Source organism: Arachis ipaensis, chromosome B2 (assembly GCF_059453495.1).
Source record: "Arachis ipaensis isolate K30076 ecotype BB chromosome B2, ASM5945349v1, whole genome shotgun sequence".
NCBI classification, from domain to species: Eukaryota; Viridiplantae; Streptophyta; class Magnoliopsida; order Fabales; family Fabaceae; genus Arachis; species Arachis ipaensis.
In genome coordinates, this window is record NC_142437.1 from 122,465,945 (window position 1) to 122,492,842 (window position 26,898).

General features: G+C 35.0%; 4 protein-coding genes across 7 annotated transcripts; 1 reads left to right on the forward strand and 3 right to left on the reverse strand.

Annotated features, from left to right (window-relative positions):
- Positions 1–1,057: 1,057 nt before the first annotated feature.
- LOC148575467 (putative disease resistance RPP13-like protein 1) lies at positions 1,058–12,858 on the reverse strand. Of its 3 annotated transcripts, XR_015905004.1 has the most exons (4): positions 12,691–12,857; positions 2,065–5,598; positions 1,842–1,911; positions 1,058–1,408 (listed from the first exon to the last, which is right to left on the reverse strand). XR_015905004.1 is itself a non-coding variant. In XM_088504177.1 (2 exons), the coding sequence occupies exon 2, from the start codon at positions 5,588–5,590 to the stop codon at positions 2,036–2,038; it is 3,555 nt and encodes a 1,184-aa protein (XP_088360303.1). In that variant the 5' UTR covers positions 5,591–5,598; positions 12,691–12,858; the 3' UTR covers positions 2,021–2,035. The 3 variants fall into 3 exon arrangements, 1 of the variants encoding a protein (XP_088360303.1); XR_015905003.1 differs by lacking the exon at positions 12,691–12,857 and having other exon boundaries at positions 2,065–5,790; XM_088504177.1 differs by lacking the exons at positions 1,058–1,408; positions 1,842–1,911 and having other exon boundaries at positions 2,021–5,598; positions 12,691–12,858.
- Positions 6,509–12,693, reverse strand: LOC148575468 (putative disease resistance RPP13-like protein 1). Its single transcript, XM_088504176.1, has 4 exons — positions 9,078–12,693; positions 8,798–8,876; positions 7,394–7,489; positions 6,509–7,043 (listed from the first exon to the last, which is right to left on the reverse strand). Exon 1 carries the CDS (start codon positions 12,679–12,681, stop codon positions 9,085–9,087), a length of 3,597 nt encoding a protein of 1,198 aa, XP_088360302.1. The 5' UTR covers positions 12,682–12,693; the 3' UTR covers positions 6,509–7,043; positions 7,394–7,489; positions 8,798–8,876; positions 9,078–9,084.
- A 4,069-nt stretch (positions 12,859–16,927) lies between the features above and the next one.
- On the forward strand, positions 16,928–20,186 carry LOC110269093 (uncharacterized). 2 transcript variants are annotated; one of them, XM_088504179.1, is made up of 2 exons: positions 16,928–18,641; positions 19,444–20,186. In XM_088504179.1, the coding sequence occupies exon 1, from the start codon at positions 17,943–17,945 to the stop codon at positions 18,420–18,422; it is 480 nt and encodes a 159-aa protein (XP_088360305.1). In that variant the 5' UTR covers positions 16,928–17,942; the 3' UTR covers positions 18,423–18,641; positions 19,444–20,186. The 2 variants fall into 2 exon arrangements, with proteins under 2 accessions (XP_088360305.1, XP_088360306.1); XM_088504180.1 differs by having other exon boundaries at positions 19,455–20,186.
- LOC107626282 (putative disease resistance RPP13-like protein 1) lies at positions 20,166–24,278 on the reverse strand. The gene is made up of 2 exons (XM_016329134.3): positions 20,787–24,278; positions 20,166–20,611 (listed from the first exon to the last, which is right to left on the reverse strand). Exon 1 carries the CDS (start codon positions 24,124–24,126, stop codon positions 20,800–20,802), a length of 3,327 nt encoding a protein of 1,108 aa, XP_016184620.1. The 5' UTR covers positions 24,127–24,278; the 3' UTR covers positions 20,166–20,611; positions 20,787–20,799.
- Between the last annotated feature and the right edge of the window lie 2,620 nt (positions 24,279–26,898).

Sequence of the window (26,898 nt, forward strand, 5' to 3'; positions counted from 1 at the left end):
AAATCGTCTCAATTTTGTCCCGCTGTCAATTCTGTTAACGGATCCCTAAGTTAAGGACTTAAATAGGACGATTGAAACGTTAGGGACAACTTTGAAACTTACCCCAAACGCTGGAAACAAAAATCATACTTTACTCATTATTTAAAATGTATGTTCATAAAAATTATTTTTTTTCAATTATAACACATCTAAAATTATTAAGTTATATACAAAATATTTTTGAAACACATTCAAAATCATAAATTTAAAATTTAAAGTTAAACATTAAAAACAAAATTAATTTTTTTTATATCTTATTCGATAAAAACGTATCTAATATTTTTTTATTATTTGTTGAATTTTTTCATTACTCATTTAAACATTAACTTTTTAAAATTATTAAAATGTATGTTCATAAAAATTATTTTTTTTAATTATAACACATCTAAAATTATTAAAATTTCTTTTTACTAGTTAATAATTTTTAAACTATTCTTTACTTCATTTACGTTTACATTTCAGGACCACTTGGGTCATTTCATGCGTCACTCGAAGACAAACAAAAACTTGAAAAATAATAGTACATGGCATACTGAACTTAGAAAAATACCTGGAGCACTTGAAACGTTTCCTAAAAGTTAAAATATCATATTTCAAACAAGTACAATGGCATACATGAACATCTTCCGATTATTTAATTTGTCCTATCTATATATACTACATACATGCAAGCAACGATGCATACTATAATTTTCATATTAGTAATACAGAAATATTAAAGATCGATACTTTTTTATCAATATTAGTTATATTTTGGTTAATATTATATTTTATATATATATAATTTTCATAACAATTAATATGAAAAAGAAATAACTCAATATAGCATATAATAACAATACCTAATTATGCTTTCGACATCTCATATCTTGTATGACTTAAATATATTACTTATAATAATACCTAACTTTTTTATTTTTATTTTTGAGTTAAGAACAGTTCTTAAATTTGACTTAATATAAAACAATGGAAAAATAAAATATCTACGACGGTTTTATACTTTGTGAGATAAATGATATGAAACTGAATAAACTCATTCTTTGATTATACATAAGATACAAAAGGCAATCTTATATATGCGAGGAAACTATCCAATAGAGAAAGAGATTCAAAACAGACTCAAACAGAAAGAGCAAAGCAGAAATTAACACCCTAACTAAAATATACACAATGGGTGTTACAACCAACACTTATTCCTAAGTTCCCAACTCAAACTCAGGGTATTCCTTGGTAAAACTGAGTTTGGACTTGATGAACTAGTGATGGTTGACCATGAAACTTGAATGAATGGCAGTCCCAGTTGTATTGCATTTCAGCAATTCCAGCAAAGAAATTCATATTGTATTTCAGGGTCTGAATCATGAGAAACCTGCATAGAACAAAAATTGACCAGTTTTATTATCATAAGTATAATGAGATAGTACCGCACAATGCTGATTGGTTAGAAAGTAGAACATTTGTTTTATGAAAGATGAAAATATCAACCAACCAATGGAGCTAGAATTGATACATATTAATCAATTTAATTTTTTCACAACGGCATGGGAACTGAGGTTTTGCAGGTTATGGCTTGTAAACAAATTCTATTGCAATTGCAATTACCCCATCTGAAATGGATGAAGTGTGTGCTGTGCCAAGCACTCACAAAGATGCTTGAAACCACAAAATCCTTGCACTGGTTTTAATAGAATGCTTGCAACATCATATCTATGAATTTCTTGCAACATTAAACTCTGGATTCAAGAATTGGTATGACTTTGCAAATCAAACGGAATAATGTATTTCATAAAGTATGAACGCACCTCCTCCTTAACATATTAATAGACAGAATCCTTGCATGTTGCAGAAATCAACGAAACTAGTCCTCCTAGTCTGCAATCAAGGGGAAAAGATAAATTAAAAATTAAGGGGAAAATTTGGTTTGGCATATTAACAAGGTAAAGAGAATGTTTTTGTGCTAACAATTAGCATTGTAATTGGAGAGCATGCAGTGAGTTTAGGGAAGATGAGAGCAAAAACAATTACATGTGTCGAATTGAATCCGTGGGTCGTTCATCTCTTCCAGCTTACTCCTCAAAGGACATTGTCCCCAGATGTAGAGTTTTGATATGGAGGCAGGCAGGTTTTGTTGTGTGATATTCCCCAGCTTTGGACAGTCTTTAATTGTTAATTTTTGGAGGGAGGTGAGTTGGTGAAGGCCCTTGCAGTCTAGCGTCTCCAGATTTGAAAAGGACGACAAATGTAGATACTCGAGGGAAGCAGGAAGGCAACCCTCTCTCGGGAACAACTTAACTTCATTCCATTGTTGAAGGCTAAGATAGGTAAGGTCTTCACTCTGCAAACCTTTTGATGTTATCCACCTCTCTACTTTCTGGCAATTAGAGATCGCAATTGTTGTCAAGCTCGGCGGGAGACCCTCCTCTCCAAAACAATCCATTTCTGGGCAATCTGAGATATACAGTGTCTTGAGATTTGGAAGGGCTGCCAGTGGAAACAACGTCAGTGAATTACACTTGCTCACAACTACCTCCGTTAGGGACTTGTGTTGCAGTTGCTCTGAGAATGTTAATTTTGAACAATCCCATATTCTAAGAAATTGTAATGAATCGGGCAAACAATCTCCTGAAATTGATATGGCTGACCTACACTGCTGGATTTCCAAACGTTGGAGACACTGCGATTGGACGTGGGGCAGGCACTCCAATATGGACTTCGCCAGCTGGGTTTTTTTAATTAATATCTTGTGCGGTGCTGCATTCCCGAAGAACACAGAATCCTTTACAGTTAATTGGTGAAGCTTGGAAGCCCTCGGAAGTGAACACGCAAGCTCTTCGCATCTATCAATGGTAAGTTCCTCCAGAGCCGGGAGGTGAGCTGGAAGATCTCCACTTAACACCGGACAGTCTTCTATTAAAAGGCTTTTAAGTTTCAGAAATCCATCAAACTCATCAGGAATATGCCACTCCCGCCAGCGTGGCATATCAAAAAATTCCAGAGTTTGAAGAGATCTGAAGGGTGTCCCCTGATGAGATGATTCAGCGTTGTTGTAAAACTCACCACCAATTCTCTCCAACACATCAAGTCCCCGTATCTCCAGATGCTGCAGAGAGGGTAACTGTCCCAGTGAAGGAACCTGACCACAATTCTTACAATCCTTCAAACTCAATTCGGTTAAATTGGAGTAGCAAGGAAGGCCTAACCAATCAGGGAATATTTCACCCCTGAAACCCACAATGGATAACCCTTTCAAGTTTTGGTGAGGTTGTAACTTGTCAAGTATATCTCTTGCAGTTTCAACATCAACAATATCACCTTTTGGAAGCCATTTCAATTCTAAAGCGTTGATGTGCTTCTTGTTACCTATCTTGGCCTCCAAAGCTTCACGGCTGTTGTTCACATTCTCTAACTTGGAGATGCAAAGTGAGCCATGAAGGTTGTCAAGTGCTCCCAATTCTCTTGTCCCGTTCTCCTCGTGCTTTCCCACAATATAACCACTTAAGAAGTTCAGATGCTTTAACTTGCTCATTCCCCTCGGCATCTCTTTTAAAGAATCAGAACCTCTGATATCAAGATGGCGCAGGTTCACAAGATCTTCCATACGGCTAGGAAGCATCTCCAGTTTCTTACAATAACTCAACTTCAACGTTTGGAGATTGTATAATTTACACAATGACTCAGGCAATGTCAAAATAGATGTGTAAGAGAGATCCAAATAATGCAAATGGATCAGTTTATCAATTGAATTCGGCAATGACTCGATAGAAAAACATTTAAATGACAAAACTCTTAAACACCTCCTTTGTAATTGTAAAAGCCAAGAATCACTTTCTAAATTAATTAATTTTTGAGGATGAAGCAAATGTACATTTAGAAATGTTCTCATATGGATTGCTCCCTTATAGGTCTCTCCAAGTCTTAAGATTGAATCATGACGATTTACCATATATGATAAGTGACGAGTTTCACTGCAAATTTTTTTTGGGTCTCCAAATTCTCTGACTCTGAAATAGAACTTTCCAGCAAAATATGTTGCTAAATCATGCACGAGATCATGCATTACGAAGAAGCTAACATTTTTACTAGAGGGTTGGAAAAATGACCTTGCAACTAATTCATCAAAATATGCACGACCAATCTTTTCTAATGTGTAATTTTCTATTGGTTGTACAAAATCTTGAGCCATCCACAGCAAGATTAATTCATCTTTGTCAAATTGATAATCTTGGGGATATAACGAGCAATAAACAAAACACCGCTTTAAATTTGAAGGAAGATAGTGATAACTAACTCTTAATGCAGCAACAATCTTACTCTCATCTTCCGGAAGCTCCCAAATTTCACTGTTCAGTATATTCTCCCAATCCTCTACTTTATCCTTACTACGCAATAAACCCCCAAGTGTCTTCACAGCCAAAGGTAATCGCTTACATTTTTCAACAATTTTTTTACCAATTTGTTCTAAGATTGCATATTGTCTAGAACTAGTAGAAATAGATGAATGTTTCAAAAACAAAGACCAGCAATCTTTGTCGGACAATGTATCTAGTTTATAATGTAGATTTGTAGTTGACACTACAGAATCAACATTTTTATTACGAGTAGTTAAAAGAATTTTACTTCCTTTATTTCCACTCAAAAAAGGTTTCAGAAAATTATCCCACAAATTTTGCTGATTATCCCAAACATCATCTAAAACTACCAAGAATGTCTTTTCTGTTAACTTTTCCTTCAATTCTGTTTGAATTGAATTCAAGTTAACCTTATTACAAGGAGAAGCTATGTCTTCCATTATAGACTTGGTAACATTAACAGGATCAAATTTTGTTGCAACACACGCCCATGCTTTAATGGCAAACTTCTCCTTCACTCTGGCATCATTGTAAACTAACTGAGCCAAAGTAGTCTTTCCAATTCCACCAATACCTTCTATAGAGATCACAGACAATATATCATCACAATTTTCATCTAATAACAATTTTATGATGGCCTCCTTGTCATCATTCCTGCCATATATATCAGAACTTTCAATCAGGGATGATTGAATTCTCCATGACATGTCCTCCAGATCTTTGGCAACCCCTTGTTTCAGATCAAGATCATCTTTCTCTTCAACAATAGACTCTAGTTTGTCAACTATGTCTTGCATGCTAGTCACTACCCCCATCTCATCATCATCACTATCTTCCAAAATTGAATCAACATAGTGAGACCAGGAAGAAGAGTTACCTGGATCTCTCTGAGTGGGAGTGGGAGTGGCAGTGGCAGTGGCAGCTTTAGTGGAGAGTTCATCGAGCAAGTCATCAGCCATATAAAGAGCATCTTGGAGATCAACAAGCCACTTGTTGACTTCTTGGTCTCGGATCTGCTTCTGCTCAGCATCATCAAGCACAGGTCGAGTGGCACGGAGACTCGCTTTCAGTCTTCGAAACAACTTCTGGTCAGCTAACTTCTTTGCTTCTGGGGTTGAGTTGACATCGAGTGAAGACAGCTTGTTCAAAACAGCATCAACAAAGGAAGAGAGATAAGCTCTACCCCCAAGTTTTGCAGCCATGATTGAGACTCAAGTTCAGGATATGATCAGATCACAACAAAGAAAAGAAAGAAAGAAAAGTTTGGATTAATGTATTTTATAACACAATCAACAATTCAGCCCCTCATATAAAATTATATGTGATTCCTTTTTCCTTTTTTAATTTCTGCTTCATTTTATAAGGTTTCACTTTGAGATTGGCAATCTTGAAATAATTATAAGGAATTGTTTATTTCAAAGATTTATCATTTTATTGGTCATGAAAAATAATCATAATATATTAGAACAGTTTAATGTAGATATAATATTAATGATTGACTTATAGAATAAACTAAAAATGTGCTACGTGGCACAGCTATTTTAGTTAGTTAGGAGAAGTACTTCAATTTTTTAAAAAATATTTTTACAGGAGTTCTGTTACATATTAAAAAATAAACTAAAAATATAAATGGTCTAAAAATATTTTATTAATTAAGGATTGTCTACTCTTAGAGATAGAAAATTGATAATACAGATTCTGAGGTGATTTCGTTCACACTTCTTTTTATTTTTTATTTATAAAATAAAACCACCTGCAAATAAAATAATAATTTGATAGATAATAAAACATTGATTATAAAGAGCTCTTGTCTCGTCTACATAAAACTTTAGTAAAAGGAATCATAATGAAATTCCAGCTATGGTTGTTTAGAATTATTTGTGACAGTGGATGTTGAACCAAGGATTTTTTACTAAATGTAAAAGATCCTTAGCCACTAAGAGAAGGTCATTAATTGATAATTTAATATATTTTTTTTTTTACAAAAAATCAGTTCTATTTTAAATTATCATCCGATTATATAATAATGTTGCATCTTTTTGGTAGGGTCGAATACAGAAAGTAGAACAAAATGAGTGCAGAAAGGAAGAATTTCAAGACTTTATGAGAAAGATGATATGAAATTGAGTAACCTCATTCATTGATTACACACTAGATACAAGGGGAACCTTGTATATGTGATGGAACTAGCTATACAGAAAGAGATCCAAAACAGACTCAAACAGGAAGCTTAAAACAGAGACTAACACCCTGACTTACTATATATAATAGAGAATGGGGGTTATAAACAAACTCTTGTTCCTAAATTTCCCCCTTAATACTCAGGGTATTCCTTGAGAAAACTGTTTGGACTAAAACTTTACAAAGACAATTTGACACACTTTCTGTGAGCAATGATGATCAGTTGAGGGAATGTGAGACAAAAACAATTTATTCTTAATGATTTAATCCCTCTCACTAAGAAAAAAGGAAAGAATATGATTTGAGATGTTCAGATCTATTGTGTAAGAATGGATTGTGTGCTATTAACCACTTCCCAATGGCATTCTCACGAATCACAAACCTCCTCAACATTCTTAGCCTTTAACCAATTGCTGCTATAATCAACCTTGACGCATCAGCCTTCTTTTTCCACCTTGGGTTGAGAAACGTTGTCTTCATATTGTGTTTGAAAAAAGGAAAGAGAAAAAAAATTCAGCCCAAAAATTTCAGTATAATAGAGTAATTAGCTTGGAGTATCAGTTAGATTTCCAAAGAGGTTCAAGTAATTCGCAGGACATATTAGAAAAGATACAGGGACAACTGATTCAAGTACCTACTTTTTCACTACCAAAGAGGCTGCATGTTGTGCATTTCAAATACTGTGCATTCTCATGTGTAGCAAAAGCAACAACTTGAATGCAGAAGTTGTCCCTTTGCTCCTTTTGGAAAAGCTCTATGAGGAGGTATTCCATGTATGTAAGGAAAGATATGGGACATTAACAGAAAGCAAGAGTAGACCATACCTCTTCTTTAATCGACTTTGTCACAAAGACTTTGTCGCAAATGGAGAGTTCAGATTTAGATCCAGCCTGCGGTTGGACTTAGAAATCCAAGTTACACTAGTTGAATGAAAGGACAGTTAGATCAAACCCAAGAGCATTATAACAACAGTAAACAATTCAATTATTCTGTGTTGAGTAATGTATTAAAAATTTTCTCAAAATGAGAATAATTTTCGAAGAGCACTTACCATAACTACCATCATATGATTGATTTTATTGTGAACTGTATTTAGGCTTTTCCAATAGGCCAACCCAAAGAAGAGACATGACACGAAAATTTTGGCAATATTTAAGTGAAAATATCTTGGTGACAATCTTGCTTGGTTGAGCCAAATTGAAGAGATTAGCTAAAGCATCGGCCAGTTTATATTCATATTTGATTCATTCTCTGTCCGGAAAACAAATAAATTACAGAACTTTTTATGGTTGTCATCATAAAAGTTAGGAGTTGAATCATAGAAGGTTGCGAAGATATGAATTAGGACATTACTCGGTATTTTGCTATCACTAACGTGTAGCATGATGGAAAGTTCAGCTATGTAAGAACTTTGATTGCTAGGAGGCAAAATGTAAAGTATTTTGAAGAACACTGATGGAATAAAAGATCTTGGCTCCTGAATAATATAACCATGGTGAAAAAAATGAAGATAATAAATAGACCAATGTATTAGAAAACTTGGGTAACTGCTACTGTAATGCAACTGAATGAAATTTATAATTGAATGCATAGAATGATGTTAGTACCTAAACAGAAAACAAATTCGTGAAGTATCAACCCATCAGCCAATAATTGGTGGAGCATTTACCATTACCTAACTAATCTTCCATAAAAAAAGAAAACCGCAAGAATGTTGGGCAGACAAATTTTGATTGAAGATAACAAAGTGAGATTAGCAACACATAATAGATTTCGATCTGGTCAAATGAGGGAGATTTAATGCAAGAGTATGCGGAAAAACATAGAATCTTGTCAAATATTTAAAATTGGAGCACCTTCAAAATCTATAAAGAATTGAAATTTGATTACATAAGTAACGTAAGCCATTATTTTTCAATTTACATTTGCCATAACTTTCAGATTGAATTTGTGGGTCTTTCATCTCTTCAAGAACCTTGGTTTAATCAATATGGACTAAAGATGAAAAAACCAGAGAAGCAACATCCAACATATACCAGAATTCTATGAGATAAACAGAGTCCAGAGATTAGGAAAACAAAAAGTAAATTTTATGAACTCAAATCTGACAAAAATAGAAAGCTGAAATTCAATGGCATAACTAAAGTATGTTTTGTTTTCGTAATTCGAAAACTGGTATGAGTTTGCAAATCAAAGAGAATAATGTATTTCATAAAGTACTAACGCACCTCCTCCATAACATATTAATAGACAGAATCCCTGAAGAAATGGTGGAAAATCAGAATGAACGAAACTGATCCTCCTAGTCTGCAATCAACCATAGAAATTGTGAGTGAAACGGTAGCTAAGGTATAGATAAATGGCTCAGATCAAAGAATGAAAAAATTAAGGGGGGAAAAATTGGTTTGGCATATTAACAAGGGAATGAGAAAGTTTGGTGCAAAGAATTAGCATTGTAATTGGAGGGCGTGCAGTGAGTTTAGGTAAGATGAGAGCAAAAACAATTACCTGTGTCCTAAGTTTCAAACTGAATCCGTGGATCATTCATCTCTTCCAGCTTACGCCTCAAAGGACATTCTCCCTCAAATCTGAGTTTTAGTATGGAGGCAGGCAGGTTTTCTTGTGTGATATTCTCCAGCTTTGGACAGTCTTCAATTGCTAATGTTTGAAGGGAAGTGAGATGTTGAAGTCCCTTGCAGTCTAGCGTCTCCAGATTTGCAAAGTCATACAGTTGTAGAGACTGAAGGGAAGCAGGAAGGCAGCCCTCTCTTGGGAACGACTTAACTTCATTCCACTCTATAAGGAAAAGATGGATAAGGCCTTCAGTCTGCAAACCGTTTGATGTTATCCACCTCTCTAGTTTCTTGCAATCGTAGATCCTAAGAGTTGTCAAGCTTGACGGCAGGCAGTCCTCTCCAAAAGGTTCCATTTCTTGGCATTTCTCTACACACAGCTCTTCTAGGTGGGGCGCAGCCAGCCTTAGCGCTGGCATGGATACTAAACCGGGGCACTCTGAGATTTGTAAGACACGGAGACTTGGAAGGGCCCCCAATGCAAATGACGTCAGTGAATCACACTTGTACACAAGTATCTCCATTAGCGACTTGTGTTGCAGTTGCTCTGAGAATGTTAATTTTGGACACATAGCGATTTGCAGATATTGTAACGAATCATGCAAATAATCTCCTGAAATTGGTATTGCCGACCAACAATTCACGATTCTCAAAGTTTGGAGATATGGCGATTGGATGTGGGGCAGGCACTCCAATACGGACTTGGCTAGCTGCGTCTCTAAAATTACTACCTTGTGCGGTTCCGCCTTCTCCATAGAAGTCGCCGTACCCGTTACAAGTAATTGGCAAAGCTTGGGAGCTCTCGGCAGTGAACAGGCGAGCTCTTCGCATCCACCAATGACAAGTTCCTCCAGAGCTGGAAGGTGAGCTGGCAGATCTCCGGTTAACACCGGACAGTCTACTATCAAAAGCCTTTCAAGCTTAGGAAAACAATCAAACTCATCAGGAACATGCCACTCTCGCCACCGGTGCATTTCACCAAGCACCAGTCTTCGAAGAGCTTTGAAGGGTGTCTCCTGCTGAATTGATTTATCGTTCTTGTAAAACTCGCAACCAATTCTCTCCAGCCCATCAAGTTCACAAATATACAGTTCCTGCAGAGAGGGTAACTGTCCCAGTGAAGGGAGCTCACAACAGTTTTTACAACGAACCACAATCAGTTTTGTAATATTGGAGCAGCAAGAAAGGCCTAGGCCTAACCAATCGGGGAATATTTCACCCCTATAACCATCAATTAACAACTCTTTCAAGTTCCGGTGAGGTTGTAACTTGTCAAGTATATCTCTTTCACTTTCAACATCAACATTATCACCATCGCCATGTGGAAGCCATTTCAGTTTTAAAATGTTGATGTGCTTCTTGTTGCCCATCTTTGCCTCCGAAGCTTCTCCGCTATTGTTGACATTCTCCAAGTTGGAAATGCAGAATGAGCCATGAAGATTGTCAAGTGTTCCTAATTCTTTTATCCCATTCTCCTCATGCTTTCCGACAATGTAGTCTCCTAATAAATTCAAGTGTTTTAACTTACTCATTCTCTTTGGCATCTCTTTCAAACACGAAGCTCCTTCAATATCAAGGTGGCGCAAGTTCACAAGATCTTGCATGTTGCTAGGAAGCTTCTCTAATTTATAACATCTCCTCAACTTCAAGGTTTGGAGATTGTATAATTTACACAATGACTCAGGCAATCTCACAACAGGTGTAAAAGTGAGATCTAAATAACGCAAATGGATTAATTCTCCTATGGAATCAGGTAATGATAGAATATTAAAGCCTTTAAATGATAAAACTCTTAGGCATCTCAATTGCAGCAGCAACAGCAAATCACTTTCACCACAAATTGAATGCAAATGACACTGTAGAAATGTTCTCATATGCATTGCTCCATTATAAGCCTCTCCAATTATTCTTGAGACTAGATCGCCAAGATTTTCAGTATATGACAAATGACGAGTTATGCTGAAAATCTTTTGTGGGTTTCCAATTTCTTTGACTTTGAAATGGAATTTCCCAGCGAAAGATGTTGCTAGATCATGCATGAGATCATGCATTACGAATAAGTTAATATCAGTACTAGACGGTTGAAAAAATGATCTTGCAACTAATTCATCAAAATATGCACAACCAATATTTTCTAATGTGTTGTTTCCCATTGGTTGTAAAAGATCTTCAGCCATCCATAGCAACATTAATTCATCTTTGCCAAATTGATGATCCTCAGGATATAATGAGCAATAAACAAAGCACCGCTTTAAATGTGAAGGGAGGTAGTGATAACTAACTCTTAATGCAGGAACAATCTTACTATCATCTTCTGAAAGTTCCCAAATTTCACTATCTAATATATTCTCCCAATCTCCTTCATTATACTTATTGCGCAATAAACCCCCCAGTGTCTTCACAGCCAAAGGTAAGCCCTTACATTTTTTAACAATTTTTCTACCAATTTGTTCTAGAGTTGTATATTGTGTAGAATTAGTAGAAAGAGATGAATGTTTCAAAAACATTGACCAGCAATCATTGGGAGACAATGTGTGTAGTGAGTAATGTCGATTAGTAGTTGACACTACAGAATCAACATTTTTATTACGAGAAGTTAAAAGAATTTTACTTCCTTTATTCCCACACAAAAAAGACTTTAAAAAATTGTCCCACAAATTTTGCTGATTGTCCCAAACATCATCCAAGACAATTAAGAATGTCTTGTCGGTTAACTTTTCCTTCAATTCAGTTTGAAGTGAATTCAAGTTAACCTTATTACAAGGAGAAGAGGTTATGTCCTCTATTATAGCCTTTGTAACATTAACAGGATCAAATTTTGTAGCAACACACACCCATGCTTTAATGGCAAACTTCTCCTTCATTCTGGCATCATTGTAAACCCACTGAGCCAAAGTAGTTTTTCCGATTCCACCAATGCCTTCTATAGAGATCACAGACAGTTTATCATTGCAAGTATTATCTAACAACCACTCAACTATGGCCTCCTTGTCACTGTCCCTGCCATAAATATCAGAAGATTCAACCAGAGATGACTGAATTCTCCATGATATGTCCTCTAGATCTTCAGCAATCTCTTGTTTCAGACCAAGAACATCTTTCTCCTCAACGATAGACTCTAGTTTATCAACTATGTCTTGCATGTTATCTACTACTTCCATCTCATCATCATCACTATATTCAACCATTGAATTAACAGCAGAGTGACACTGGGAAGAAAAGTTACCTGGATCCCTTTGGGTGGGGGTGGCAGTGGCAGCTTTAGTGGAGAGTTCATCCAGAAGATCATCAGCCAAATAGAGAGCATCTTGGAGATCAACAAGCCATTTCTTCACTTCTTGGTCTCTGATCTGCTTCTGCTCAGCATCATCAAGCACAGGTCGAGTGGCACGGAGACTCTTCCGCAGCTTTTGAAGCAACTTCTGGTCAGCTAACTTCCTTGCATCTGGGGTTGAGTTGACATCAAGTGAAGAGAGCTTGTTCAAAACAGCATCAGCAAAGGAAGATAGATAAGCTCTACCCTGAAGTTTTGCAGCCATGGTTGATGCTCAAGTTTAGGAGATGATGAGATCACAAGAAAGACAAGAAAGAAAGATTGGAAAGTTATGAGAAAAGTTGTTGTAGCAAGATTGCTATAAGGTAGCTGATCTTCTCAAGGCTCAAGCACAAGGGATTTCAAGTGTCTGCAGTTTGCAGTGTATTAACAAGGTTCTTTGCTGGGTATTATATATTTGTGCAATGCTGAAAGATGAATAATAATTAATTGATTGATAACGTTCTTTTGTTTTCTCCATGATGTTTTCACATGTCCTTTCATTTGTTTAACACTTCGTTAAGGTGTGTTCTTCGTATTTCAAGGTAAATTAAAACAACTTCTGAATAAATAATATATTTAAGAGAAGTGTTAGGAGATTTTGTCAATCAAAGACGTTCATGTGAAAAGAGATCTTTCACACGATTCTTGTCTTTACTCTCTTGGATGTATTCTATGAAAATAAATTTGCACTGCACGTTGTAACATGAGATGAAGAAAATATAAACAATTGGTTGGTGTAACGTTAAGATTTTTGCTAATCACATGATTACAGAAGTAATAAATCTGAGTAATCTGTATGTATCTCTATTGGATGAAGCATCTTGTGTCTGATGATAGATTACATAAACAAAGTGTAGAACTTCTAACTTTTTATTTTCTTTTATTCTGAACAAATATTTTTAATCTATCAGGTAAAGGTTGAAGAGTTAGATATTCTTTTTCATATACACATTACGTAAATAGCATGTTAAAATAAGAATAGTTTGAAAAATGAATCATACTCCTTTTGTTGAAAATTTTAATGTCAAGTGCAATGCCAAAATGCAATAGTGTGTTAATACTTAATAGGCACATGCTTCCTTCTTCATCACGTGACACCATGACAGAATATACTATTGTTTCTTTTATTCCTCAGTCCTCACAAAACGGAAGATGTTCCCTTCACATGTTCAACTATTTGTTCAATGCTTCTTGACATTGATGCTCTCATGTACATATAAAAATTATACTGCACGCATATCACTGCTCTTTTAATTTGTTGGTAGATTAGAGGAAATATTTTGGTAAAATGTATAAACAACTGGTTGGTATAACGTTACAACATTACTTGCAGATTTTTTATGCACTAAAGACAGAGTGAGAAGAGGAGGTCAATGAAAGAAGCAGCTTACAAGATTTCCATGTTGAAGGCTTTGTCTGAGAATAATGTTAAAGAAACAATCAAAGTTGGAGGAGGAGGAGGATGCTTGTTTTGTTGGTAGCTACATGAAGCGATGGCTATTACTGTTGACACTCACAACTCACACTGAAACTATTGAAGTAAGGAAAGGGTTAAAGCATATAATAATGCTATTTACTCACAAATTTCTACACACTTAGTTTACAATTATTCATTAGATATTTAGATTATTAGACTATTAGACTAGGTGTGTCAAATTGATGAAGATGATTGTGAGAGAAGAAAGGGAAGCAAATACTGAATTTCCTTAATTGCAAATTCAATATGGAATCAAACTGTTACATTCTATCAAGGGTTGCTATTTGTAGCAGATAACAATTAACAGAAGCTAAGATGAGAATATAAACAGAAAACAGAAAAATATATTACAAAACAGAAAAAACAGAATCTAAAACAGAAAGCTGAATTTACTTTTCAATCTAAAACTAATCTCATCCTAATTTCGTTACTAGGTTTATCATCCACTATGTAAGGCCTTAACAATCAATATATCTTGACTTTGATTTAAGAAAAAAAAAAAGAAATTTCTTTGATATTAGGCATATAACCACATTTTGGGTTCAATCATTGTAGGAATCTACTAATCACTCTTCTCTTCATTTATATTGTCCCGAGTTCCCTATATATATGAGTGGCAGGTTTGTAGCTTTCTAGGGAACATTTAGCTCATGCTGGAATTTATCTTCTTATAATCGAAACATAAGAAAAATCAGTTGAAATCACAAAATTTACATTAAGAATACTGTAATAAGCATTGAGACTAAATATCAGTTAGATTATCAAAATCCAAGTACAAGTTCTTAGCAAGACAAATTGAAAAAAGATGCAATTTCAATGTATGAGAAGGTATGCCTTGTATGTAAGAAATGAAATATAGAAAATTACCAACATTTCACTTGCTTATTACAAATAATAGGTAACATTGTATCTGACTCTTTTTTTTTTTTTTAAATTATAATGATGATATCCTAAACAAGAACAAAACAATGGCAGATGTCAAATAGAAAAAAGAACAACAACAATTATCATAATTAGCAAACACTAAACAACAATCAACAAACTTAGTTCATGAGGCGGAATAATTTGAACCACAGAAATAACCTTTCTGATCCTAGTTATCATAAAAATTTTACTTCCCTTAACCCCGTATTAAAATAAAAAGGCTTAAGAAGTCCATTATAATTATCATAATTTTCATTCCAGCATCATCCACCACAACTAAGAATTTTCTAGCTAAAGAAAATTGCCTTCACAGGTTCAATAGACAATTTCACATGACTTGCTTCAGAATACTTTTGTTATAATTTGTTCCACACCAAGCTGAAGATATGTTTCCTTCACATATCATATAGTATTTGTTTAATGCATCTTCTCCATAATGCTTCAACATAAATAATTACTGGAATTTCTAAACTCTGGCGTTATCAATAATACACTTTAATTAAGCAATGGGTTCATTAATTTTTTAAATATATATTTATTTGATCCAAATTTATTTATCAGTCTAAACATTCTGATTTCAACTGTAAAAGTTTGGGCAGTGGTTTGTAAGCTTCTCTTTCAATTGGCCTCTTTCACTATGAATTCTAAAAATTAGCATATGAATTGCAGCATAAAAAACTAAGAAGATGATAAATGCCTAAAAAATTAACTCAGAAAACAAACTTTGCATTTGTAGTAGTTTTTCAAAAGGTTACCCTAAATAACTTTTGGTGCTATTAATTTGCTGCCAAGTGCAAAGAGGAACTAACTTTTGCAAGTAATGGAGGAAAGAAAACATTTAAATAGCAAGGAGACCACATATGAATAAAAACTTGGTCAGAAATTATTAACATGAAATTTCAGTTGCTTCTTTATTTCAGATCAGTTTATTACAACTCGACCCTTAACGGGGAGAGAAACAGTCATGCACTGAACGTCAAATAATCATTCTGTCAAGGTCCAAAATGAGCTATGACTGGAGCTAAGGGAAATTGTCCCCTGGCAAGTCTAACAGATTCGAATATGAGATAAATAAGGTTACAAATATTTTTTTTTGTATAAATTTACAAGTTCTAGAATGAATAATTACATATTTTTAACAAAAGATAAAAATAAATAAATATGGATGGCTTTTGTCTATGACATATAGAGCAGATAACGTCTAAGTACTCAACAAGAAATAGGTACCTATTGCAGATCATTACTCTTGAACAGAAAGACTCAAATATTCAAGTATTTATTCCTGAAAAATATTTTTAGAAAAAAACGGAGTAAGTTTTGTAACTCATTAATTAGACAGTACATCTATAATTCACATAAGACCATATAAACATTATCCTAAAAATAATTTTATTTAGAACATAATAATTTATATGAATAAGTGAATCAATAAGGGAGTTTCATACAAAAATCAAATCAAAAGTCCACACTTAGACGGCTCCACCTCTATGGGTAGCCCTTTCCTCTTGTGTGTTCTAAGAGAATAATGGATCTAACGCCTAACCTATACGTTAGGCTGGCTCCACCTCTATGGGTAGCCCTTTCCTCTTGTGTGTTCTAAGAGAATAATGGATCTAACGCCTAACCTATAGGTTAGGCTAGCAACACCTCTGCTAGCAGGTTCTGAGTTAGATGCATCTAAATTAACATCATTACGGTTTTCTAATACGAGCCTCCCAAATATTTAATCTTTCAAATATATAAAGTATCGAATCAAATCAAATCAGACGATACTTTATCATTAGAAATCTTTTCCAATCATACTTTTTCACTCATACGAAATTTCAAACATATTTCACAATTTCAAAGTAAGGGAGTACCAACAAATACTTCAATGCTTCAAAAGTATATATTCGAGTAAAATTAAATATTCTAAAATAAAATAAAAGTTTCATAAAAATAATTATTCAACTATAATAAATCAATTATTCTAATCAATTCAGAGTTCTTCAATAATAATTTTATAAATATAATTAAAACTCATAATAGCATAAAGTAAAAGATTAGCGGTTATAAATATAAAGTCTAATCACAAATTAGTCCTAAAAGACCCAAGACCAACACCGGAATGCCATCAATATAGAGATTAGAAGTTAGAATCCAAGTGAGGGTTGAAGGTGGTAGTTTCAACCTGGGAGAATGGTCCCAAATAAGACAGGAAGCAAGGTCGAACAAAATACATCGACCCAAAACAAGCAGCAGCAACATCACACGACAATGACAACAGAGGTGCAGCAACCACCACCCTTCTCGGCAGCTGCAGCGATCAGATTAAGGGATGACAAGGCTAGGGCTTCTGGCGGCGACACCGACAACAGAGCGCAAGCAACGACGTGCTCCGACGACACAGCGGCACCTCCCTTCTTCACCACCGAGCTCAAACCCTCCCTCTCTGTCTCTCATTGTCTCCTCTTCTCAGCTACGGTGGCTCAATGGTTTCCCCTACACCGTCGCCATCTTCCTCTCCTTTTTCTTTCTTTCTTTCCTCTTCTTCCCATGTTCTTTCCTCATTCCTCCCTATCTTCTCGTTCCATTCTTTCTTTGGCTACGAGTGACGGGGACTGAAGGTTGAGAGAGTGTGTTTGTGTACTGTTTCCTTATTGCACCCATTCCACCCAGCTATATGCTTTCTTCATTGCCTCTTGTTCCCATCTTCGCTTGTCTTTAAATTCATTTTCAGTTCTACACTTCACCTGTAAATTCTTGAACAACACCTTCATATCTATTACTTTGTTTCTCAAGAACCGGTTCTCCCAATTGGTCTCAATTTTTCCTTCTATCCATTCAACCATCATTTTATTTGCTAAGACCACCTTCAAGTCCTCCTCCTTCACACTCACCTCTTCGAGCAAGAACTGTATAGCCATTTTGTAATAACTTATAAAAAAAATTGTGGGCCACTCTTCCTTTTCCTTTTCCCTAACCCTAATCACAAAAAAAAAACACTCTCTCTCAACCCTCAGTCCTCACTAGCCGTCACCCTCCCCAAACCCCCTTCTTCACTCACAACACACACACAAATCACATGAATAAAGAAGAAAAGAATGGAGGGAGAGCTGCGCTGCGAGGGAGAAGAGAGGACCGCCGCTGCGTGTCCTGCCACTGCCCTCCCCACTGAGCCGCCGAACCCGCCACACCTTGCTGCCAGTTGCCGCCGTCATCAACAACAATGGAGGAGAGAGAAAGAGGCGAACGCGAGGAGAGAGAGCGAAGCCTTTGTGTTGTTGTCGTGTTGGAGGGCTGGCTGTCGGGGGAGCTACTGCGACGAGCTCACCGCCGCCGTCTGGGTCGCTGCCGGAGGAAGAGAGCTTGCACAAGGGGATACTGGAGTGGCTCGCCGCTGCCGGAAGCGCCACTGCACCTCTGGCCGCCGGGAAGTCACATTGAGGTCGCCGTTCTTCTGCCGCCGCCGCTGCCGGGGTTTCTGGTCAATGGGTATGGCGCTGTTGTTGCCGGAACCACCACCGGTGTTGCCGCTAGTTGTTTCCCTAAAGTCCGAGTCGTTGTGGTTGCTGAGAAAGTGATTTGGAGCTGAGGTTGTAGCTGCTGCAGTTTCGGGTTGAGAGGAAAGGTTCCGTCGACGCGTTTGGATTATAGTTTCAACAATGGAGAACTATGGCCAGCTCTATCTTGTCGCTACTCCGGTTCAAATTCTACGCTCATTCTTTCCATTCCACTTCAATCCTTCTTACCTTGAATTTGGCACTCTGGGTTTGGTATCTTCGGTCCCTTGGGACTACGTTGTGAGTAGGCTTTATATTTATAATTGTTTGATTGTGCATCTATATATATATATATATATATATATTATGATCTTTGAATTATAGTTATATTTATTTTGAACGATTTTGAATTGATTAAAATAATTGATTTATTAGAATTAAATAATTCATTTTTATGAAGTTTATACTTTTGGAACTATACATGAGACTATATATATTTTTTTAAAGTTTTGCATTATTCCAAAATGTTTGATTTTACTTGAATATCCGTTTTTGAAGCATTGAAGTATTTGTTGGTACTCACTTATTTTAAAAATTGTGAAATATATTTGAAATCTCATTGAAAAAGTATGATTGAAAAAGATTTCTGATGAGAGAGTATTATCTGATTTGATTTGATTTGATACCCTATATATTTGAAAGATAAAATATTTGTTGTATTTGAAATTATATGTTTGGAATTGGTTTGGGAGCCTCGTATTAGAAAACCGTAGTTAACGGCGGTTATGACGTTAACTTAGATGCATCTAACTCAGACTCCAGCTAGCAGGGGTGTTGCTAGCCTAACGTGTAGGCCACACGTTAGATCTATTATTCTGTTAGGACACACAAGAGGAAAGGGCTACCCATAGAGGTGGAGCCGCCCAGGTGTGGACTTTTGATTTGATTTTTGTATGAGAACTCCCTTATTGATTCACTTATTATTATTAACTATTACTTTCTAATTAAAATTACTTTGATGATAATGTTTGTATAGTCTCATGTTGATTATAGATGTATTGTCTGGTCACTGAGTTGCAAAACTCACCCCATTTTCCTAAAGATATTTTTCAGGAACAAATATTTGACTGTGTGAGACTTTCTATTCAAGAGTAATGGTCTGCAATGCGTACCTATTCTTTGTTGAATTCCTAAAAGTATATGCTCCATATGTCACAGGCAGAACCAACCATTCTTAGTTATTTTAATTTTTTTTGTTAAAAATATATAATTATTTATTTTAGAACTTGTAAAATATTTATACTTGCTTATTGAACTTATATTTGACTATGTTAGACTTGCTATAGGATTATTTTTCCTGAGCGCCGGTCATGACTCATTTTGGGTCGTGACACATTTGTAGCCCTATAATATGTTCTTCCATCAACTTTATCTCCCATAAGACACAACTTCCCCGTCCTTATTGTCAAGTGCCCCCTGCAATATAATGCCTTGAATATATTATAACAAGTGCTTGTTCTTATAGACTCTCTTTTTTCACTATGTATATACTATTATTATTGCTAGGGAATCTCAATACCCTCTATTGACACTAGGCATTCTAGAAGGAGCTGCAATGTAAAAAAAGTAGAACAAAATATGTATAGAAACAGAGAGTTTCAAGACTTTCTGAGAGAGATGATATGAAACTGAATAACCTCATTCATTGATTATAAATAAGATACAAAGGAGGAACCTTGTATATGTGGGGAAACTAGCCTATAAAGAAACAAATCCAAAACAGACTCAAATAGGAAACTTAAAACAGAAACTAACACCCTGACTTACTATAATATACAGAATGGGGGTTACATACAAATTATTATCCTAACTTTCCCCCCTCAAACTCAGAGTATTCTTTTGGAAAACTGTGTTGGTCCAAAACATATTACAAAGACAAGTTGACACATTTTTTGTGAGCAAATATGCCATTTGATGATCAGTTGAGGGAATGTGAGACAAAAACAATGTATTCTTACAATTTATTCTTGTATGCCATTAACCACTTCCCAGTGGCATTCTCAGGAATCGCAATCCTCCTCATCATTCTCAGCCATTAACCACTTGCAGCTATTTAGCTCAATGCAAGAGCTCCTCATTTCTCTTACTTTCATAGTGAAAGTTCTTCCATTTGCTTATGGTAAGCATTCAGCTATAAACAACCTTGACACCTCAGCCTTCTTTTTCCACCTTGGATTCAGAAAAATTGTCTTCATATTGTGTTGAGAAACCTGTATAGGACAAAAATTGACAAGTTTTTCCATAAGAAGCATAATGAGACACTGCATTTGTAAAAATAAAAAATGTCACTATAGGTTGTCATGTAAGTGCCCAAAATGACAGGAATAAAAAAAAAATTTGAAATTTGATGACTTAAGTAAAGTAAGCCGTTTTCTTTCTAATTACCTGTGTTATAACTTTATGATTGAATTTGTTGATCCTTCATCCCTTCCACTTTGCACCTCAAAGGAGATTCTTCACCCTGCAAACCATTGGATGTTATCCACCTCTCTAGTTTCTCGCATTTACTGATCCGAAGAGTTGTCAAGCTCGGTGGGAGGCACTCCTCTCCAAAAGAATCTATTTCTTCGCAAGCATCAATTTCCAGTATCTCTAGGTGTGGCGCAGAAAAGCCTAGCCCCGGCACGGATGCTAAACGGGGGCATTCTGAGATTGAGAGTTTCTTGAGATTTGGAAGGGACCCCAATGGAAACAACGTCAGTGAATCACACTGGGACACATGTATCTCCGTTAGGGACTTGTGTTGCAATGGCTTAGAGAATGTTAATTTTGAACAATCTGATATCCTCAGATCTTGTAATGAATCCGGCAAATAGTCTCCTGAAATTGATATGGCTGATGAACACTTCTGGATTTTCAAACTTTGGAGACACAGCGATTCGATGTGGAGCAGGCACTCCAATACGGACTTCGCCTGCTGAGTTTCTTCAATTACTACCTCGTGCGGTTTCACATCCTCCAAGCACTCAGAACTACTTACAAGTAATTCTTGAAGCTTGGGAGCTCTCGGCAGCGAACATGCAAGCTCTTCGCACTTCCAAATGGTAAGTTGCTCCATTTCCGGAAGGTGAGCTGGCAGATCTCCACTTAACACCGGACATTCTGCTATGTCAAGTTTTTTAAGTTTCGGAAATCCGTCAAAGTCATCAGGAGTATGCCACTCTCGCCAGCGAGGCATTCCACAAAATATCAGAGTTTGAAGAGATCTGAAGGGTGTGCCCTGATGAGATGATTCAGCGTTGTTGTAAAACTCACCACCAATTCTCTCCAACCCATCGAAATCAAAAATTCTGAGATGCTCCAGAGAGGGTAACTGTCCTAGTGAAGGAAGCTGACGGCAATTCTTACAACGATACATACTCAAGTTGGTTAAATTGGAGTAGCAAGAAAGGCCTAACCAATCAGGGAATATTTCACCCCTATAATCATCAATTGATAACTCTTTCAAGTTTCGGTGAGGTTGTAACTCCCCAAGTATGTTTCTCTCTTTTTGAAAATCAACATCATCATCTTCCTCGTCATCGTCCTCTGGAATCCATTTCAATTCTAAAATGTTGATGTGCTTCTTGTTACCCATCTTTGCCTCCAAAGCTTCACGGCTGTTGTTGACATTCTTTAAGTTGGAAATACATAGTGAGCCATGAAGATTGTCAAGTGATCCCAATTCTCTTATTCCATTCTCCTCCTGCTTGCCGAGAATATAACCACTCAAGAAGTTCAGATGTTTTAACTTGCTCATTCCCTTTGGCATCTCTATCAACGAAGAAGTTCCTTCAATATCAAGATGGCGCAGGTTCACTAGATCTTGCATACGGCAAGGAAGAATCTTCAGCCTCTCACAATAAGTCAACTTCAACGTTTGGAGATTGTATAATTTACACAATGACTCGGGCAATGTCAAAATAAGGGTGTAAGAGAGATCCAAATAATGCAAATGGATCAGTTTATCTATTGAATCAGGCAATGACTCAATACAAAAACATTTAAATGACAACGCTCTTAAACACCTCAATTCTAATAATTGTAAGTGCAAAGAATCACTTGTTATATCAATTAATTCATAAAGATGAAGCAAATGAACAACTAGAAATGTTCTCATATGAGTTTCTCCCTTGTAGGGCTCTCCAAGTCGTATGACTGGATCGTTAGGATTTGCCGTATATGACAAATGACGAGTTTTGTCGTGAATCTTTTGTAGATCTCCAAATTCTCTGACTCTGAAATAAAACTTTCCAGCAAAAAATGTTGCTAAATCATGCATGAGATCATGCATTACAAATAAACCAACATCAATACTAGAAGGTTGAAAAAATGACCTTGCAACTAACTCATCAAAATATGTACAACCAATATTTTCTAACGTGTAGTTTTCGTTTGGTAGTACGAGATCTTCAGCCATCCACAGCAAGATTAATTCATTTTTGTCAAATTGATAATCCTCAGGAAATAATGAGCAGTAAATAAAGCACCGCTTTAGATGTGAAGGAAGATAGTGATAGCTTACTCTTAATGCAGGAACAATCTTACTCTTATCTTCTGGGAGTTCCCAAATTTCACTTTCAAGTATATTCTCCCAGTCCCCTACATTATACTTGTGGCGCAATAAACCTCCGAGTGTCTTCACAGCCAAAGGTAACCCCTTACACTTTTCAACAATTTTTCTACCAATTGGTTCTAGAGTTGCATATTGTTTAGAATTAATAGAAAGAGATGAATGCCTAAAAAACACCGACCAACAGTCTTGATCAGACAATAAACGCAGTTGGTAATGTTGATTAGTAGCTGTGAAAACAGAAGCAACCTTTTCACTACGGGTTGTTAAGAGAATTTTACTTCCATTATTCTCGTACCAAAAAGGTTTTAGAATATCCTCCCATATATCCTCTCGATCATCCCAGACGTCATCTAAAACAACTAAGAATCTCTTCCCTGCCAACTTATCCTTCAAATCAGTCTGAAGTGATTCAAAGTCATCGGTGTCACAAGAACAAGAAGTTATTTTCTTTAGTATAATCCGTGTAAGGTTAACAGGATCAAAGTTTTCAGCAACACACACCCACACTTTAAGGTCAAAATTTTTCGCCACTTTGGCATCATTGTAAACCAATTGAGCCAAAGTAGTTTTTCCTATTCCACCCAGACCCACAATAGGGATCACAGTGACAGGTGATTCAGCATGACAAGTATCATTTAGCAACAATTTGATTATCTTTTCCTTGTCATTGTCCCGACCAAATATGTCGGAACTTACAACGAGAGATGTGGATGGAGTTCTCCATGATGACATGTCCACCTTGGCACTCTCCTTCAGATGAAGTAAATTTTTGCGTGCTACAACATACTCTAGTCTTTGAACTACTTTTTCCTTGCCACTACTATAATTAATATATGAATCAACCGGATGAGACCAGGAATAAGAGTTACCTGGATCCCTTTGGGTGGCAATGGCAGCTTCAGTGGAGAGTTCATCGACCAAGTCATCAGCCTTATAGAGAGCATCTTGGAGATCATCAAGCCAACTCTTCACTTTCTCGTTAGTGAACTGCTTCTGCTCAGCATCATCAAGAACAGGTCCAACATCAGACAGACTTTTCTCCAATCTTCCAAGCAAGTTGTTCCTTTCGGTGAATGAGTCGTCGTCATCAAGTACTAAATACAGCTTCTTTAAAACAACATCTACAAAGGAAGAGAGATAAGCTCCACCACCTTCAAGTTTTGCAGCCATGATTGAATCTCAAGTGCAGCAGATGATGAGAAAAGAAATAAAGAAGGAAGGAAAGAATGAAAGGTGACGAGGAAAGTTGTTGTAGCTAGAATGCTATAACGTTATATTCAGATCTCAAAGGGTTCTCTCGAGCACAATGGGATCTCAAGTGTTTGCGGTTCGCAATGCACTAGCAATGTTCTTTGCTAAGGATTATATACTGTTATAGTGCTGACAATATGCATAATTAATAATTAATTATTAATTACATGAGAAGCATAAATTAGGTGATACCAATAATGCACAATTGTGTTATAATAGAAGCAATAAAATAATTAAATAAACGATTCAGGCATCCAGGCAAGGAGTTTTTTAAGGGAAAAAATTTGTGCAGTGTAGATAAAATATTAATGTTGACCAATGACCATGGGCAATTTGTTAGAACGATCATGAGATCAAGTAATACTGTAATAGTAGCAAGAGTGTTATTAAACATATTTGAGCAGTGCTGAAATAATATGTATAATAATTAGTTAACGAAAAAGTATAGGTAGACAATGAAAATATTAAACAATGTAAACAATAGATATATCGAATGTTTATTTTACTAGTGTACGGATGGTTATTTTAAAATTAAAATTTAGATGATTAATTTAGAAGTGTAGTGTGTTTTTATTTGATTGGTGGTTGTTCATGTTGTTCAAAATAGTCATTGTTTCCTTAGCATTCTCTTAATTAATAACATGTGATAAGATGTTACTAAATAAATAAACAATACAGTAGTAAGCAACTAAGCATACAATCATAACCGCAAAATCACGTTACTGCATGTGCAGAATTTGCTATTTCTATCTGTTTTATATATTTCTCGGTCCTCACAAAACGGTAGATCAATGCTTATTGGCACTGGTGCTGTCATATAAATTATCTAGTTATTGTGAAATGTCAACTCTCTGTTCTGGCGTACTATGCCAACGTCCTCAAGAAGTTATCTCTGTTCTGTGAAAAGTCAACTCTCTTTTAATGGTAGACTTTTTCATGAAAAGATGTAGTATGATCCTGAGTTGTATTATTTATATAACTAAAAGTGAATGTCAAATAGACATTTTCTTTTTTATAGACATTAGGTACATTTAAAATGTGTAAAATGAAAGTGTGACTATTAAAATGAAAATCATACTAAAATTTAAAAGTTGTAAAAATAAATATAATGGAAAATATTTTATAATTGTCCAATCACATTTATTTTTTTGTTAATGTGTCGTTCATAACTTGATATAATGTGAAACTATTTTACACTAATGACGTAGTTTTGTGTGGACAATAGGGGCCATGACCCCCCCAAATTTTTGTAAAAATATTAGCAGTTCTATTTTTAAAAAAATAAAATTAACTTATTTGGTTAAATTGATATACTTTCGACTTATGTATCTGAGTTTTATATCTATTTTCACCATTCTTTTAAACCTTTTATCCTATCCTATTTGACAATAACAAATAGCATATCTTTAAATCAACAACAAGTGACATATCTTTAAATCAATGTTACAAATTAAATATCATTATACAATTAACGCTATATTATATTTGGCTTCTCATATATTTTTCATGCATTATTTTATTTTTAAATCAACTTTACAAATTTAATGCCATTATAGTATAATATTGTTTACATTAATAAATTTTGATATTTTTATTTTATTAGAAATTTAAGACTTTGTTTTGTTGTATTATATTATTTGATTTGTAATAAAAATAATTAATTTTGAGACTTTTGAAAGATAAATATTATCAAAGGTAAAATTAATTTTTTAAAATGTTAAAAAATAATTTATAAGTTATAATTGATTTCATATAATTTAAATAAAAAATTAATTTTTTTTAAAAAAAATCAGTTTTTAGATAAAAAAATTAGTTTTCTAAATAAAAATAGATTTTTATGTGCAAAAACTAATTTTTTTCATGTAAAAACTGATTTTTTTTAAATTAATTTTTTATTTAAAATAAAATTGGCTTATTAATCAAAACAAAATTTTTTATTAATCAAAATTAGAATTATTTTTTTTTGTTAATTTTAACCATACATAATCTTACATATTAATAATAAATTTAAAAATAAAATAATTATATTTATAAATTTTATTTTAATATAAATACTATTATATAATTTTTTATTAAGATTTCTGACCTCTCAAAATTTTTTTCAAGCTTCGCCACTGAATGGTGCGTCAAAATTAAATTCAAATAAATATTAACTTAGTGTATTGAGAATGGTTATTCAAAAATAAGTGTTATTAGGTGAACAAGTAATTATTTAACCAAACTCCTAGGTATTCCAAAACGATTCACTAGGGGTGAGCACGGATCGGTTTGGTTTGGGTTTATGGAAAATTTAGAACCGAACCAATCAAAATATAATTGGTTCGGTTTGATTCGAATTTACATTTTTTTGTATATGTACCTGAATCAAACTAAACCGATTAAGAACGGATTGGTTCGGTTCGGGTAATTGGGTACTCGATGACTTTGAAATTCATAAAAAAAAACCAAATTTTTATCTTAAAAATTCAACAAGTACAATAAACATGTAACATCAATAGAAATAATCCAAACATGTTAAACACCAAATACATTAAAAACTAAACTCATTAAAATACAAATTTTCTAATAGAAAAGCCATATATATATTTTTATTTTTTTTATTTAATTAATATAAGATCGGGTTCGCGGGTTGGTTCGGGTTTTGCACCCCAAAAATCGATACCCGAACCAATCACTAACAAAAGCCATCGG

Bases quoted from the DNA above. Each gene is read 5' to 3' on its own strand.
- LOC148575467 (XM_088504177.1), bottom strand. From the start codon at position 5,590: ATGGCTGCAAAACTTGGGGGTAGAGCTTATCTCTCTTCCTTTGTTGAT.
- LOC148575468 (XM_088504176.1), bottom strand. From the start codon at position 12,681: ATGGCTGCAAAACTTCAGGGTAGAGCTTATCTATCTTCCTTTGCTGAT.
- LOC110269093 (XM_088504179.1), top strand. From the start codon at position 17,943: ATGGAGGGAGAGCTGCGCTGCGAGGGAGAAGAGAGGACCGCCGCTGCG.
- LOC107626282 (XM_016329134.3), bottom strand. From the start codon at position 24,126: ATGGCTGCAAAACTTGAAGGTGGTGGAGCTTATCTCTCTTCCTTTGTA.